At 36.8% G+C, this 18,193-nt stretch overlaps 1 protein-coding gene across 18 annotated transcripts in view; it reads right to left on the reverse strand.

The window, feature by feature from the left end:
• Nucleotides 1-18,193, reverse strand: part of PAM (peptidylglycine alpha-amidating monooxygenase) — a 276,720-nt gene that overhangs the window by 60,499 nt on the left and 198,028 nt on the right. For all 18 annotated transcript variants that reach the window (XM_006728295.3, XM_031040329.2, XM_006728294.3 and 15 more), the window contains exons 8-12: nucleotides 6,168-6,216; nucleotides 4,788-4,855; nucleotides 3,646-3,726; nucleotides 3,291-3,367; nucleotides 2,852-2,955 (exon numbers count right to left, since the gene is read on the reverse strand). In XM_006728295.3, the coding sequence (XP_006728358.1) occupies nucleotides 2,852-2,955; nucleotides 3,291-3,367; nucleotides 3,646-3,726; nucleotides 4,788-4,855; nucleotides 6,168-6,216 (379 nt within the window). The remainder of the gene's footprint in view (nucleotides 1-2,851; nucleotides 2,956-3,290; nucleotides 3,368-3,645; nucleotides 3,727-4,787; nucleotides 4,856-6,167; nucleotides 6,217-18,193) is intronic.

Consider the following 18,193-nt stretch of genomic DNA (forward strand, 5'->3'; position numbering starts at 1 on the left):
AATATTAATAATAATATTGTTAATTATTTCTTAAAAATATTACCATTTGGTAAATTTCTTAATATGTCTTGTCTTAAATCCACCTATTCTTCAATGGTTGTATTTTGCGGTGTGTCTCTGCTAGGAAAAAATTAGTCCCTCTTTTTAAAAGGGCTTTTTATTAGTTAACTACGATCGTTCCACCCCAGCAAAACTTTCTCCAGTCCTAAGATTGTTAGCTCAATACAGAGTTAAGTTCGGATTGGGTGGAAGAATTACTCAGCTGAACATCTTCTTGGTAGGCCACTGACAGAATTTTCCTGTAAAACCTGGCTTCCAGGTGGCTGCAGAATAAGAAAAGTTAACAGCTTGATGCCAGTAGTTCTCCCGGTGCATGGAGGGGCATCTGCTGGCCCCATACGACTTGCGTAAGTGGCCTCATATCTGATTAGTCTTCATGCTCATGGTTCAAACCTGTGCCCAGGGGGAGTCCATATTCATGTATGTTCATGTTGGGGCTTAAGCAGGAAGGGAGAAAAGGGAGAGGAGATTTACGGACTCATAAAATACTAGTTTTCTTTTTTACTGGTTCCCTGTGGAAGTGGTATCCTGTATTTTATAAAACAGATGCATTGATGCTATTACCTCTCTAAAACTAAAATGCATATTAAGTGATGCAGGAATACTATGCATTATTAGGAGAATTTTTATTCATATTTAAATTTTATTCAAACCTATCTTATTAGTTTATCATTCCACTGGAAAAAAAAATGCTACCTTCATATAAATTAAATATTCAGAATATGGACTCATCCAATAACTTCTTGTAATTTCTTTCTATTTCATTTGTATTTCAAGATGGCATTCCCTTTAGCCCACATGATATTTACAAAAAGATAGATTTGTACAGTCATTTTAAGGTATTATTTTAAAGAGAAATGCACATTTGTTAAAAGACTGAATTATTCCAGATTCCTGATACTGAAAGAGGTTTCCTGAGATTACTTCAGTCTCTCATCCTGGCATTGCATAAGTCACTAATTTCTGTTTGATACTGCCCCACAGAGGATACTCAAAGGATACAATTTGGCCCAAGTTACAAGCCCTTCTAAATTGTTAAAGGACTTTTAAGCAAAAAATTCTATTTATTCCACACTTGAACTTATACACTAATACACAGAATGTGTTGCAAAGGACTTTTTCCTACTTTGTTTACCTATTTCAGAGGCTAATAAAATAACCAATGGCACTTAAGTAAAGTTGTGGAGGGTCTACACTAACATAGAATGGAGAACAGCTGATCAATACCCTGTGACTCATATATTTAAAGGCTGGGTACCTGGCTGGCTCACTCAGTGGAGCATGCAACTCTTGATCTCGGGGTTGTGGGTTCGAGCCCCATGTGGGGTACAGAGATCACTTTAAAATCTTTAAAATAATAATAATAATAATGAAGGCTGGTAAGAAGGAATGTCTGACTCCTTCAAATCTAATTTTGTCTTCTTTGTCAAGCTTTTTCTTAGTTACCATTCATGCGATGGCATAATTTTATTGTTTTCCTCAAGTCTCTTTCCCGAACTTAAAATTTATCCAAAAGCAAAACTCTTGGAACCTTCTTGTTTAATATAACTTGATATTTTTTTCTGTGTGTCCTATCTTTAGCCTTAAAATTGATGTTTATTAATACAACAACCCTTTAGAGTGACCAAAAAATCCTATTCCACTGTCTCAAATGCCTTTTTTTCTTTTACCTGCTTCAGCATCTTTTCCCTTTCCCCTGACAACCAACAGCTAGTTTTGTCATCATAAGAATCATCCTTAGTACATCTAATGCCTATTTTCAGATGCCTACTTTCTGTGACTTCTCTTTGATCAAAGATAAATGGTTTAAAACTTCAGCATCCAGGTGGCATCAGTAAATATTTTATAATCTAGTTTAACATGGAAAGAAGGCTCCTTGGTTCTTTTCTGACAACAAAACAAAACAAAACATGGTAAGAGACTTTATCTTTCTTTTTTTTTTTTTTTAAAGATTTTATTTATTTATTTGAGCCAGAGAGAATGAGAGAGAGAGAGAGAGCACATGAGATGGGGGAGGGTCAGAGGGAGAAGCAGGCTCCCTGCTGAGCAGGGAGCCCGATGTGGGACTCGATCCAGGGACTCCAGGATCATGACCTGAGCCGAAGGCAGTCGCTTAACCAACTGAGCCACCCAGGCGCCCGAGACTTTATCTTTCATTTTTAATTTAGGCAAACCTATTTTGAAAGAGTATTCATAATGCTTTGAAAATTTTACTTAGGGTTATAAAATACACTTATTTCAAGGAGGCTCAATATTTTGAAAATTATTTAAAGTTCAATGTTCTCTTTTGGAAAAGTGCTGAATATTATCATTCCCACTTGGAAGACTAAACAACTGGAAAACAATGAATACACAGAAGTTTTAACAGGCAGAAAAAAATCACAGTTCTGAGTAATTAATGGACACCACCAAATGTGGAAGCTATATATTTGCCTAAATTTGAACATAGGGCAAAAGGACACTTGAGGAAAAACTTTCATAATCAATTATATTTTTCTTTATTAAATGAGCCTGAGGAAGTAATATACACTCTTGTGGCATCTATAATATATAGAGATGTGATACTGAAGGTTTTGAATAAACAGGAGGAAAGGAAGTATAAAAAAATAAGCACATGTTCTGGAGTTTATCCTAATGAGTTCTAAAATGAGAAAATGCGATATACAGTTTGTTATAATTGTTCATGATAGTAAAAAAAAAAGTGCAATTCATTCACAAAGATAACTATCACCTATAATCATGCCTTGCCCCAATAAAATATTTTTAAATAGCAGAATTTGCAAAACCATACCCAATGTGCGTGGCGTCTGTCCTTCCCTCACCAGTGAATACACATCTTGCTGCCAATATGTCACCAAAACTAACATCTACTGGGTGTTCCACAGGGTAGAAAGCCTACCAAGAAGATAAACACAATGATTCATTAAAATTACCAATAAAATCCAGAACTACATACTTTCTTAATGTGAGGCTTGGCATACTCTGGGTAGAGAGGAAGAAGACACAAACATACAGACACAAAATTCACCAGCATGTTTACAAATGTTAAGAGAAACCATCAAGTTGGAAGTTGTAAAAGGGAGGTTATACACAGCTTAGATAAATAATAAAGGTAGATTTGGAGATGTTAGGATTCTAGAGAAATTCACAAGGATTCTATGAGGGTTTCTAAGATTATTATCTGTTGATTAATATTTTTTTGTCTCAGAATGAAACCAGTTTCTACATACCTGTGGCAGCTGGGGGCTCTGGCGTCCAATCAGTGTCCACTGTCCATTTCTTACTCTGTACCCACTGACTACCTTACCTGTAATGAACATAAATTATAATGATATAACATTATAAAGTATTAGAAAAATAAAAGGCATCATTTGCTTTCATTTTTCAAAATAAAATTTGAATATTGTCAGAACCCCAAATGCTAGGTATTTTAATGAAAACAGTATGATGAAAAACATACATTTTCAAGGTATTATGCAAAATCTTTCATTGAAACAGATTTAAGGTCAAATATAATTTACATTTATAGCGTTAGCAAGTGCCAAGGTAAATATTTATAATTTAACCTGTAGTTTAAGTTCTTACCTAAATGGTGAGTGTGAACTCTATAGGCAAAGACATGCATTGGATACTTTTTGTAATGGCATGAAATGTCAGAATTCACCACTGTTAGAAATGAAAACACAGAAAAAAAGGTCACTCTCCAACTGGAAAATAACATTATTCTTGTCTAAAAGTATGTATAGGTTATTCAGGAGATGCTAGGCATGGGGGTTTTCCTATCAAGTAAACATGCACTTAGGTATTCAGCAGGTGTTAAGGGCCTATTATGTACCAGCCAATGTCCTAAGATGAGTTAATAGCCTCTCGCCCTCACATTTAATTTCTTTAGTAAACAAAATGACTAGAGCCAAAACAAGATACCCAGTCAGTGAAAACACAGGCTTCATTTGCTACTTTTATCATGAAAATTTATGCAGTTGAAAAAGCTTAACAATTGGCTGCATACACCTAAGGTAACTGCATTGACAATTCCTGTTGAGAAGGAACCACTTCATTGTCTTCTCTTTCCTTTCAGCTGAAAACACTGCAGCTCTTCAATAAATATGTCTTTGATAATAAGTGAACAGTAACAATGAGACCAAACTTGCTGATACCTTTATGAGATTCCCAGTAAAAACAAAGGAGTAATATTTAACATAGCATTTTCATCAGATGATCAGATATACTGGTAAATAATATTACACTTATTCCAATAGCTTTTGTAAGTTTAGGAGAATCAGCTATTATTATCCCCATTTTACAAATAGGGAATTAAGCTCAGTATATCTAACTTCAAAGACTGAGTTGGTCTTGGATTTGTCAGCCTCTTGATTTTGAACCTGATATTCTCTGCAGTAGTTTATGTCACTGTAGGTTATGAGGTTTGTCTTTGGCATCTGAAGGATGGGTAACTGATTTGTAACATACTCAAGATTTACTCTTTCATTTATATAACCTACTACCTACCCATGGGCCTCAATTCTTAGCATCTCAATAAAAGAATGGATGATAATAAACTACTGGCTTGTAATAATAGAGAAATCTATTTAAAATCTAAGGGTAATAAAGAATTGGTTTAGTTTTCAGAGATATAGGTCATTTCAAAATCTTATTAAAAAATATACTGTAAATCCATTCCTATAGATTAAGTAATGAGATGATGGTAAATACTAAAAGATAATTACCTTTCTCTCCCGGAGGAATAACAGTGTCAACAGACATCATAAGGTACATGCCAGCAATTAAAGGCTGTCTACAGGAAACAGTTAACATTTATATCAACTATTTGAAACATCAAAACAATGGCCTTAGAAAAATAAGATATACTTCAATACACTGATCTATAAAATATGATTCATGTGAAAATGGAAACAACATGGAAAAAGAGGTAGAATATATGTTTTTTCTTAAAATAACTTATTTTCTTGGGCAAATAGCTAAAAACATTTTTTATAGCCTGGTGTATGTGGAAGGCAGTCTCTAAATGGCTCCTGTGACAGTTAATTGTCTTTGTCCACTTGGCTAGGGGATAGAGCCCAGTAGTTTGGTCAAACATTGGTCTAGATGTTGCTGTGAAGGTATTTTTTAGATGTAACCAACATTTAAATTATTGACTTTGAGTAAAGCAGATTACCATTCACAGTGTGGGTGGGTCTCTTAAGAGAAAAGACTGAGGTCCCAGGAAGAGGAAGGAATTCTGCCTCCAGACTGCATTGGACTCAAGACTCCACACTAACTCTTGCCAGAATTTCCAGCCTGCCTTGCAGATCACAGATTTGCCAGCCCCCACAACTGTGTAAGCCAATTCCTTGAAGTAAATCTCTCTTTCTCTCTGTGTGTGTGTGTGCACTCACTTGCGCATGTGTGGACATTCTATTGGTTCAGTTTCTCTAGAGAATTCTGGCTAACACAGCTCTCAGTAATTCCTAGCTCTGACATTCATGCCCTTGTCTAATCCTCTTCCCTTGGGCATGGGCTGGGCATAGTAACTAGACCTAGGGATTGGTTATTTCTAACAAACAGAGTAAGGCAAAAGCAATTTCACTTTTTTTTTTCCCATAGGAGTCAGAGTATGATGATTTGTGGCAACTCTTTTCTTCACCTATCAGATTTCTATATTATTCACTAACTTCTGACATCTGGCTACAACCAGGCCGTGGCTTCCATCTTGCCTGCCCTCTCTTGTTTTCTCTTGCTGGCTGTGATGGAAGCCAACAGCCATATTGTGAGCTGCCCTGTTTCGAGTCCACAAGGCAAGAAATGAGGGAGTCCTCCAGCCAACAGCCAACAAGGAACTAATCCTGTCCATAGATCTTGGAAGTGGCTCCACCCCAGCGGAGCCCCCAGATGGCTGAAACCCTGGCTGAGCCTTTGATTGCAGCCTTTGTGTGAGACCAGCCCCAGCCCCCAGCTAAGCTTGTGCCCAGAATACTTGTTGTTTCAAGCCACTAAGTTTAGGGTGATTTGTTATATAGCAATAGATAATGAACAGAGTGGATTTCCCACTTTTAAGTTGTCAAAGATCTTAAAGCTGTCACTCAGCTCGGGTAACTGGAAGTACTTACGGCAAGCGTGTGAGGTGTAAGGACACACCGGAACAGTCTTTGTGATTGTCTGAAAATGCACACAGACAAAATACACATCTTAAATAGGAAAATGTAAAAAGCGGATTTCAAACGTCTTTTTTTTTTTTTAAAGATTTTATTTATTCATGAGAGAGAGAGAGAGAGGCAGAGGGAGAAGCAGGCTCCCAAGGAGCAGGGAGCCCGATGCGGGACTCGATCCCAGGACCCTGAGATCATGACCTGAGCCGAAGGCAGAAGCTTAACCATCTGAGCCACCCAGGCGCCCCAAACAACTAACTTTTAAATGATTATAACTCAGTACTAAAAAAACCCTCCGAACTATGTTTTTGTTTGTATGGTGTTTTATAGTTTACAGAGTATTTTCATATTCATGAATATATTTAATCTCCAATGCATCATGACAGCAACAACAAAACTATCATTTCAAGCAGTCTGTGGTTTTTTTCTCGACTCCTCAAACGGACAAATTATCTGCTTTCCTGCAGTCATACTAGATACTAGTCGCAGCTCACAGAAGAAAGTTGTTGCTGCTCTCTATGAATGATCTACACTGTTGAAACATCCAGAAAAGTTGATTAACTGAATGGTTTGTTCCATGTTGGCTCTGAACAACTAGCTTCTCTACTTTTCAAAAACGGAAGTAGTCCGTAATTTGAGCTTTCTAGATATGACCATGTTTAGCATCTGTAATGTCTTTGATATATCTATAGGAATCACCCTCTTTGGTTTCTAAGCCTTGCCCATTCCCACGTTCTAAATAGCAACCTGATGGTAATTTTCACCCCAACTTCAGTGGAAAGCCTCTGAGTATCTCTTGATTTTTGCCAAGGACACTTCAGAGACCTCTTACAAATCCTCTCCTTTATTCCTTTGCCTTCCGCAAGTAGAAAGAAGGTAAAAATTTAAATTACCCATCCAAATTTTTATCTCTGTTGAACTTGCTGATTTGTCACCACAGAGACCATGAATAGTAACTCATACTTACTCATTCCTTCTATTTCTGTGTATGCTAAATTCTTTCCACTTCACACTTTATTCTAAGTTTTAGAAAACATTATATCTCAATTTTGAGAGTTTATTTTAATAAAGATAACTAGTGTGTGCAAGATTAACAGATTTATACTTGAAATTAAAAAGTGAAGTGTGATAATAAATAACAGCAGATGGAACAGTTTTAAGGAAATTTCTTCCTTTCAGCTCTAATTCTTACGAGAAAAACAAAGGTAGTTTCATACAGTAATATAAAATAACAGGTAACCTAAGTAACAAGATACACATTTTGATTTACCAGAGATAAAATTTAGAAAGTATAACAAGTCATATTTAATACTTTGGCAATAAAACACAAAGGAAATTTCTCCATTTACTATAAGCTTGATTTTAACAATGATAGTACAGAAATAAATGGAATGATAAACACTTTATATTTAATCAGGTTGTTTTTTGTCACTTTACAAAGGGATTTCTACCCAATATCCTAAATCAAATTCCAGTGTGGTGCTATTTTCATAATAATTTCAAGTGAGTTGGGGCACCTGAGTGGCACAGTCGGTTAAGTGTCTGACTCTTGGTTTTGGCTCAGTTCGTGATCTCAGGGTTGTCATCGCAGGATCATGATCTCAGAGTCATGAGATCGAGCCCCACCTCTGACTCCACACTCAGTGCTGGGCAATCAGCGTGGACGTGGAGTCTGCTTGAGATTCTCTCTCCCTCTGCCCCTTCCGCTGGTGCGTATACTCTCTCTCTCAAATAAATAAATAAATCTTTAAAAAAAAAAAATCTCAAGGGAGTTTTAAAGAGATAAGGAGAAAATAATAATCATAATAAATAACAACACAGGTTTATTATAATTTTTGTCTATGCTTTTATTAAATATAGAAAGGATAATTGAGTATTTTTTAATTTATTAAAAAATTATTTTTTAAGGATTTTATTTATTTGTCAGAGAGAGAAAGCATAAGCGGGGGGGTGGGTGGCAGGTAGAGGGAGAAGCAGGCTCCCTGCTGAACAAAGAACCCCACGTGGGACTCGATCCCAGGATTCTGGGATCATGACCTGAGCTGAAGGGAGACACTTAATTGACTGAGCCACCCAGGCGTCCCCCAAAAATTATTATTATTATTATTTTTAAAGATTTTATTTATTTATTTTACAGATACACAGAGTGAGAGGGAACATAAGCACAGGGAGTGGGAGAGGGAGAAGCAGGCTTCCCGCGGAGCAGGGAGCCCGATGTGGGGCTTGATCCCAGGACCTTGGGATCATGACCTGAGCTAAAGGCAGATGCTTAACGACTGAGCCACCCAGGTGCCCCCCCCAAAAATTATTATTATTATTTTTTAAAGATTTTATTTATTTATTTGACAGAGAGAGACACAGCGAGAGAGGGAACACAAGCAGGGGGAGTGGGAGAGGGAGAAGCAGGCTCCCCGCTCAGCAGAGAGCTCGATGCGGGGCTCGATCCCAGGACCCTGGGATCATGACCTGAGCCGAAGGCAGATGCTTAACCAACCGAGCCACCCAGGCGCCCCTAAAAAATTATTTTTAAGAATGAGGTTTTTTAAGTGTACTGTATGAGATTTAGTAAATATACCTAGTCTGTACTACTTTCAAAATGATTAGCCAATGAATTATGTAAATATCTATACTGATCAAAAGAGAATGCTTTAAAGTATACCATTCATTGATGCCAAATGAATTCTAAACTCCAGAGACTAACTTATTTAGCTTAGTCAGTTTTAGAAAACTTTTCTCATGTGTATGAAAAAATCATATCTATCTTATAAGGTTATTTTGAGAAATGGTAATCATCCATTCATTCAGTTCATATTTATTGAGCAATTGCTATATTTAGACACTATTCTATACACTGGGGATATAGTGAAAAACAATATACTCAAGTCTCTTGTTCTCATGGTAGGAGAAATGAGGTAGGAGAGATAGGGAAAAACAAAACACTGAATATATAAACAAGATAATGTCACACAGTAAACTCAGCAGGATAATGTGATAGTGGGTAGCCATTTTATTGAAAGTGGTCCCAGAAGGATGCAGTGGCCATGAGGCTGGAGATTTTGTACACCATGCAGAGTGTGTTAAGAGTTCGGGTTTTATTCTGTCTGAAAGAAGCCATTGAAAGATTTTAAGCAAAGTGACAGGATTATATAAGGTGTTCACCTAGCACAGTACTCGGCACTGACAGATTACTAATTATTGAATGTTAGGCTTTGTAATCTTTTATCTTAATTCACAATAAACCAGGAGAGAGTTTTTCCCCCATACAATGTCCATCCAAGCAAAAGGGCCAATGTGCAATGAGAATTGCTTCTTGGTTTTACATTACGTCTTTGCAGTGAGAGAACAAAGTGAATGACATTTTGATATCCAACTTGGCTAATATTCTTAACCATGACTTTAAAAAAAATTAAATGGGAATAATTAATAAATAAATTAACATGTTTCCAGAATTATTAAAGAAATTTATCATAAAAGATGAACTGTCACCAAATTAAGAGTAGCAGGAATGTTACTGATAGTAACATTCCAGCTATTGCCAGGGACAGTGAATCTTCCCATCAGACAATGTTCTCGATGAGAATTGTCTCAATTGAGTGGCTTTCTACTCAGACTAAAGCTCAAAAATAGGTCAGAAACTTATGTATGTTGGTATATATGTCAAATTTTCATTTGAAGACTTTTTTTTAAAGATTTTATTTGTCAGAGAGAGCAAGAGAGAAAGAGAGAGATACAGAGCACAAGTGGGGGGGAGGGGCGGCAGGCAGAGGGAGAAGCAGACTGCCGGCTGAGCAGGGACCCTGATGCGGGACTCAATCCCAGGACCCTGGGATCATGACCTGAGCTGAAGGCAGATGCTTAACCGACTGAGCCACCCAGGCGCCCCTCGAAAGCTTTTTTTAATAACCACACTTAGCAAAGTTCTCTCCAAATTAAATAATAGTCATTGCTATGTAATTGTTGTATATTTGCTTCACTCTAGAGTTTTAAAAGTGAGTCACAGTCTCACCACTCACTCTGCTGTAAAGACATACTACAGGTTTTCTTTTGATCCCATGTTTATCAACTACATGCTATATCCTGTAAAAAAGTCAAGGATACAACACAATAATAGCAAAACCGCTAAAAACTCATTATGGGTTTTTATATGAGACGGTCAACACATTCTGGAAGAAAATACACTGAACTTCTGACTTATATATTATAATGACTTTAGGAAACACTGAATTTTAGAGACTTTAGAGTTTTTTTCTTATATAATGTAAATCTTATATGGGTAGAGGGCTAGTGAATATACATACAAGAATCCAAAGTAAAAATCATGTCTGTTTTGTAAAAAGCTCAAGAAATAAAAATATATAGAATGGAAATTAGTTGCAAGATCACTTAAAAACAACAGTAGATAGAATTTCTGCATCACTGCTGAAGGAATTTGTTTACATCAAATTTATCTGGTTGATCTGATCCACTGAATCAGCAAGAAACGAGGCATTTCTAAAAACTATGCTGTGTGTGTGCAAGGGTATGTGTGTAAGCACGTAGCTACTATGCTTTAAATTATGGATAACGCTGCAGATTGTCATCATTATTTAATCATGGGATAATTCTGTGTGACTTTAAGGAATTCTGTTAGTAATGGATAAATACACATTTTAACAATGATATTTTAAATTGAACACAATTCTAAAAGTTATTTCCAAGTAAAGACAATACTTATAAAGCGTATTTATATGCATTTTAGACATTAGAGTCAATTGCTCCACATATATTATTTCAAAGTCAAATTTTATTACTATAAATGATTGTGATCTCTTCTAGTACTACTTTTCACAGTTTGACCTGAAGAGCCCATGTGCTTGTGTATATACACAGTGAGAAGCCCCAGGGGGAGCAACTTGAACTCCCTCAAACAAGGTGGTCCAGGGGCCTGGAGTGCTCCTGGATCCACTGATATTCCTATAGCAGGTAGCAGCTTTGGAGAGAAGCCTGTTTCAGCCTAGTGTCTGGTGTGAAGATTATGACCTTCTAACTCCCAATGTGATCCTTGCCACAGTGATGCATTATTATTTCCATAACCTCTATTCTGATCTTACTTCTGGTGAACTGAGAAACTTCTGCTAGTTTTGCATATTTTACTGATGATTTTCAGTGTGCTCTGACTTTGTCTGCCCTTCTACTGTAACACAGTGCTTCAACCACAAGATACGAAGCCTCATAAGAATTAATTCATTTCAATTCACTAGGCTGTATATGAAATCTGTCTCTAGCATGCATCATCATAAAAATGGATGACAACTTATAAGGTTTATTATCATTAAAAACATACATCAGTGCCTCTGCTAATATTTTACTACATAAAACACACAAAAAAATGAAATCAGGTCTGAGATAGTTAAGAAATGTATAGAAAATGAACTCAGATTATCAAAATCATAAGCTAGCTGAAAAAGCTGGTCGGAAAGGCTGATTCTGTGACTAGAATGAAAGTAAACAGGGGAGAGGAGAGGAGAGGAAATAGATGGAAAGGTTAACACAGGGCAGAAGACCAGAGAAATGGAATTCCATAGCTAAAAAATAGATGGGAATGGTAATAAGTCAAATAGCTAAAATGGCCTGAAATTATAGGATTGAATTTGTCTGCAAGAAAGGTAGAATAGGAAATGGACTCTTTCCCCAATTTATATTTCCATATAAATATTGTGTGTTTGTACATGTCCATTGTAAGATTTGTTGGGTGGAAAGTCTGAAATTAATCTGTGTATTTTAATCACACAGTTACTTGACCCTAGTACCTTATAAGATCATCATCAGTTTCAGCTAGGTGCTCACTGAGTTCCTTAGCCTAAAATGAGTAGGATCTGGAAGGTTATCAATTTTAATATTTGGTAGATTAGTACTTGTGATCAATATTGATACCACTAAGAAACCAGTCTATAAATGAGATAATCTATATAAAGAATGTAGCACTCTAAATGGAGCATAGTAAAAATCTAATACATATTAGTTATTATTATCATTATTCTTTTTATTGGTAGATTCCAAAAATCTTCAACACATGAATATTTTCTTTTAAGAAATATATATTCTACTGGGACTCCATCAAGATAAAAAGCTTTTGCACAGCAAAAGAAACAGTCAACAAAATCAAAAGACAACCGACAGAAGATATTTGCAAATGACATATCAGATAAAGGGCTAGTATCCAAAATCTATAAAGAACTTAACAAGCTTAACACCCAAAGAACAAGTAATCCAATCAAGAAATGGGCAGAAGACATGAACAGACATTCCTGCAAAGAAGACATCCAAATGGCCAACAGACACATGAAAAAGTGCTCAACATCACTCGGCATCAGGGAAATACAAATCAAAAGCTCAGTGAGACCCGCCTCACACCAGTCAGAATGGCTAAAATGAACACGTCAGGAAACGACAGATGTTCGCAAGGATGCGGAGAAAGGGGAACCCTCCTACACTGCTGGTGGGAATGCAAGCTGGTGAGCCACTCTGGAAAACAGTATGGAGGTTCCTCAAAAAGTTGAAAATAGAGTTACCTACGATCCAGCAATTGCACTACTGGGTATTTACCCCAAAGATACAAATGTAGTGATCCGAAGGGGCACCTGTACCCCAATGTTTATAGCAGCAGTGTCTATAATAGCCAAACTATGGAAAGAGTCTCAATGTCCATCAACAGATGAATGGATAAAGAAGATGTGGTGTGTGTATACACACACACACGTGCACAAACACACACAGGCACACACACAGTGGAATATTATGCAGCCATCAAAAAATGAAATCTTGCCACTTGCAATGACATGGATGGAACTAGAGGGTGTTATGCTAAGCGAAATAAGTCAATCAGAGAAAGACAAGTATCATATGATCTCACGGATATGAGGAATTTGAGAAACAAGACAGAGGATCATAGGGGAAGGGAGGGAAAAATGAAACAAGACGAAACCAGAGAGGGAGACAAACTGTAAGAGACTCTTAATCTCAGGAAACAAACTGAGGGTTGCTGGAGTGGAGGGGGATGGGAGGGATGGGGTGGCTGGGTGATGAACACTGGGGAGGGTATGTACTATGGTGAGCGCTGTGAATTGTGTAAGACTGATGAATCACAGACCTGTACCCTGAAACAAATAATACATTATATGTTAATAAAAAAATAATAACATAAAAAAAGAAATATATCTTTATAGTCATAGGTATGGAATTTCTTTAATTGCAGAAACTGGAACACAGAATTTCTTCAACTAATTATACAGGGATAGAAGAAAAGGGGAAAGGAATATGGGAATATTAAATGAGTAAAGAGATGGTGAAAAAAAAGAAATTAGAATTGAAATGGTATTTTAAAAATACCGCACAAAATAGGAATACTCTCAAAGTGGGAATAGAAATACTGATTCAGAAGGGTCTGTACTGGGTAGGTACAGAACAGAGTCATCAGTGAAATACAGAAGTATTAGTAAGACACAAGTACCAAGGTCTGGCTAAAAGAAGTTTTTGGATTGGGTACCACAGGACCATGAAAAAGTTGATAATGCATTGTTTTAAGGTCCCTCCACAACTTTTAGTAATAAAGCTCCCTTGATCAGACCCAAGACAACTTGCTTCTTTCTGAGGTCTAGACTAGAGGTCAGTTCAATAGGATCCTATGTTTGTAGAAAAGAGAGCAAGGCCTTTTTATCCTGATACTGAAATTGTTTTGGGTTTTTTTTAAAGATTTTATTTATTTATTTGACAGAGAGAGACACAGAGAGAGAGGGAACACAAGCAGGGGGAGTGGGAAAAGGAGAAGCAGGCTTCCCACGGAGCAGGGAGCCCGATGCGGGACTCGATCCCAGGACCCTGGGATCACGACCTGAGCCGAATGCAGACGCTTAACAACTGAGCCACCCAGGCACCCTGAAATTGTTGTTTTAATCTACATTTATTCACTTATCCTGCACAACTCTCTTCATGCAAAAATCCTGACAGCTCTTCCTTCCAGCTAGCTTCATTTATCTTATTTTAGTTTTCTTATTCCAAGGTAAATCGTTCTCACCTTCATTGGACTGGGCTACAGGTTCACTCTTTCTCCAAAGTACAATGGTGAATACTTGACTCTTGGCTATTAATGTTTTGTACTTCCTGAGGATTGAACCCAAGACATCCCTGTTAAAGAGATCTTTCATGATTGCTGTTCTCTTTTAGTAAGACATAATTACAGCCCTAATGGATTTCAAGATATGGAGATGAAACTTCATTCACTAGGTAGGTATCAGATGACACTGGGACTAATTTCATTATATGTCATTATATTCCATTATAATGTCACATGTATCTACTAGAAACTTTTGTAATGGTGAAGACATTAACAGTGGGAAAGTAAAAAGAATTATTTTTAAAAAGAGATATAAAGTAAGAAAGTCTAATAATGTCTTAGAATGTAATGTAGTACCAGTAGTTGAGTGGCAAGACTTCTAAAAGTAGTCTGATAATGGAAGAAACAAGTATTTCCAGACACTGGATGAGACTTGAAAATAGCATTCAATCAGAATCTAATCTTGAGCCAGATGAAAACTGGACAACCACTCCACAAGAGTCTCAAGCTTGCCTTTTTTGAGAAATTGCTCTCCTCTGCTGAGACAGAGATGTATAACCACAGCAAGGTATTTTATCAAATATATAGACTTAGAATTTCAGAATTGAAAAGGAGCCTGAAGATGATGGAGTTCACTTCTTACACTTTATAGGTAACGGCAAAAAAGGCTATCGGGATGAAGGGCGTTGGCCAAAGTAATTCAGCTAACTGGGACACACCTGGGTATCAAAACTAATTCTCCTATGTTAATATTTAGTAAACATGACTTACTGTAAAGAAAAAGAATTCTATTTCTTAAACACTTCCAAGGCATTTTATCTATGAAATATCCTAAAGCTAAGATAAAGGAATTAAGCAAGAATGGATAAGTAACCAGTGGTACTTAAGGACATCCACTTAAGAAGGAAATTCATTTCTCTTAATGGGAGGTGAATGCATGGGATATGAGGTTATCCATTCCAAACTATTTAGCTTGCTTTTCTAATAATAGCTTGTTGTTCCTGCTTGGATACATGGCTAAGTAGTAAAGTAACTATGTGGAATAATGCATGATAATAACCTATTAGATTGTAGGTCCTTAGAAGACTGTTGGTCTCTCCTAATCTTTCCCTCTAGAGATAGCCTTCTATACTTCATGAGCTCATCTTGTCCTGGTTGTTTCCTGCTTCAATAAAAAAACAGGTTAACCATCGATCCTGGGGGAACCAGTGTATTGTTATAAATAAACTACATCCCATTAATTGGAAAAGTCCTTCAGAAAGACAGTCGTAGAGTGGATTTCAATTCACTGCACTCTCCTAGGAAAGTAAAGGATAAAGCATACCCATTATCTACTATTCCAACCACAGTTTTGGATAATGGATCCTTTCCTTATGGAAGTGCTGACAAAGCATGCCTGGAACCATTGGGAAGTCTTATGAAAAACAAAACAATAACATGTTTAATGATAAAAACATATTTCACAAAGTTTGTAAGCAAGTAGTCAACTGTATCATACCCTCCCGCCCTCTCAGAGTGTTCTGAACATAATAAGTTAAAGTCCACCTTCCTAACTTTCTCCCTGTCTTGAACAAACAAAAATGAATCAAGGAGATCATAGTACACACAAATAATTTTGCAATAATGTATGTACATAGATAATGTAATTGCATATGAAGCTGGCTTGATCTTCACCTTATGGTTCTTTGTTCTAAATTAACAATATTAAGTTAATGGGACAGATGAGGTTTTGCTGAGATTACATCATGGCTCCCAAGGTGACCAAGAATGGGAGATTCTTTGGGGATTCATTTCTAAAGTCAGAAAAATTTTCATGTAGTCAAAATTACTTGGAAAATCCCTTAGGAGAGTAGAGAGTGCAGTCTCTTAATAGATTCAACACAGCCAGTTTCCTTCACATTGGAACAGATTGCTGTCAGTTTTGTCAGTTGGGCCACATTGTTAAAAAAAAAAGTTATTTCTACACAGTTGGACTGTGTAGTTATATAAAAAAGGTTATTTCTGTACATTTGAAGTGCTGCAGCAGATGAGCTGGACTCAAGCACAGGAGGCAAAGAGTTGAGGGAACTGGGGTCTTGTGCTCGCTTTGGTTTTAATGAAACTAAGCTCCTTTATTGTTGTTTTTTTGTTTTTGTTTTTGGTTTTTTTTTTTGGTACCACCTGTATTAAAATGCAGGTCTTAAAGTCACTTGACAGTACTCAGTAAAAAGATGATCCTCCAATTTAACCAGAAAATGTGTACCTGGAATTTCTATGTTACAGTTTCTTCCAAACAAAATTCAAGTCACCAGATTTCCCCTAGAGAATTCACTGTTCCTTGAAATCACAATCTCAGAATATCAGGATTCTCCAGTTACAGATACACTGATATAAAATAATTTCTGCTCAAAAAGCACTAACACCTTGAGCTGTCACAGCAAATGTGTATCTGCTTAGCAAATATCAGTGAAATAGGGGCATTGCTAATACAGACGCAACCTGCACAGAGGTTTTCCTGGAGGCTGCTGAAAGCTGGCTTAGCAGACAAGCTTCAGTGCTAAATAAACCAACACTACCAAAAAAAAAAAAAAATCTTCAAAAAAGAATTCCTCTTGAAGCTGTCACTGCAGCGAGTTAGCCTCTTTTGATTTTGTATTCACTGCTATGGGACTAGAAATTACTAGCTTCCATTTGTCCTGTGGCAAGGAAGAGAAAATGCATTTATCCATCTTGCAAGAAGACGACTTTCACAAATGATGGCCTGTTCTGTTCCCAAAAGAGATCAAATGGAAGGCAGGCAGGCAGGCTCACCAATGTGCTTTTATAATCACTCTGTGCGTGGAGGATGTTACGGCATGACTAATGTCAGAGCACCTTCCTGCTTCCATCTTTTATGAATGCAAAAAAAAAAAAAAAATCTATAGTAAAGCTTAGGATTTATACAATTCTCCTCTCAGAGTTATGAACCGGCTCCAGAATCATACTTCTAAGGAAGTAAAATTAAAAGACAAAACCCAGCAATCCTAAGTAAATACAGTATTTTTTTTTTAATGGCAGTGAGTTTTTAAATTATTGATTGGTTCTTGAACTTTCTGCTGAACTATAATATACAGAAAAGTGCACAAATCAGAAGGTACAGCTTCAGGAATTCAAAAAAGCTAATATACCCTTGTAAACAACACCCAGGTCAAGAGGCAAAACCTTCCATTTGGGTCCCATTCCTGAGGCATTAAGTTTTAAATCTTTATGTTATGGATATGCTATATGCAAACATTTATTTGTCTTTCTGGAGTTCTCTTTTAGCTAAAACCAGGCACATTTAACTAGTTGTCCACTAGCTTCATGGGCTTTGGTTGGACTATTTTAAATATCACATCTGGTTACTAGGAAATATTTTTTCCCCTTTCTCTCAAGGAAAGTCCTTCAACTTTTTTTTTTTTTTACTGTATCTCTGTTTTTAATATATATTCATTTTCAAAAGGATACTCTAAATTTTCTTCTGCATTCTCCCAATTATTGTCTGTTCTCCCCACTGAGGGCTGAATGTACCTGCAAAAGTCTAGGAGCCACACAAAAAGTATTAGATAAAATAAATAATGGAATGAAAAGGGACTTTAAGATTTTTATTCAAAGATGCTGTTTTATTATTTTTTTTAATTTTTAAAAAGATATTTATTTGAGAGAAAGAGATAGCAAGAGAGAGCATGAGCAGGGATCGGGGGGGGGGGAAGGGGGAGAGGGAGAGGGAAAAGCAGACTCCCCACTGAGCACGGATCCTGATGCAGGGCTGGAGCCTAGGACCCTGGGATCATGACCTAAGCCCAAGGCAGACACTTAACCGACTGAGCCACCCAGGCGTCTCAAAGTTACTGTTTTAAATTCAACTTGAAACATAAAGCTAAAATTGTTTCTCATA

Source organism: Leptonychotes weddellii, chromosome 7 (genome assembly GCF_054177405.1).
Source record: "Leptonychotes weddellii isolate Sample4059 chromosome 7, ASM5417740v2, whole genome shotgun sequence".
NCBI classification, from domain to species: domain Eukaryota; kingdom Metazoa; phylum Chordata; class Mammalia; order Carnivora; family Phocidae; genus Leptonychotes; species Leptonychotes weddellii.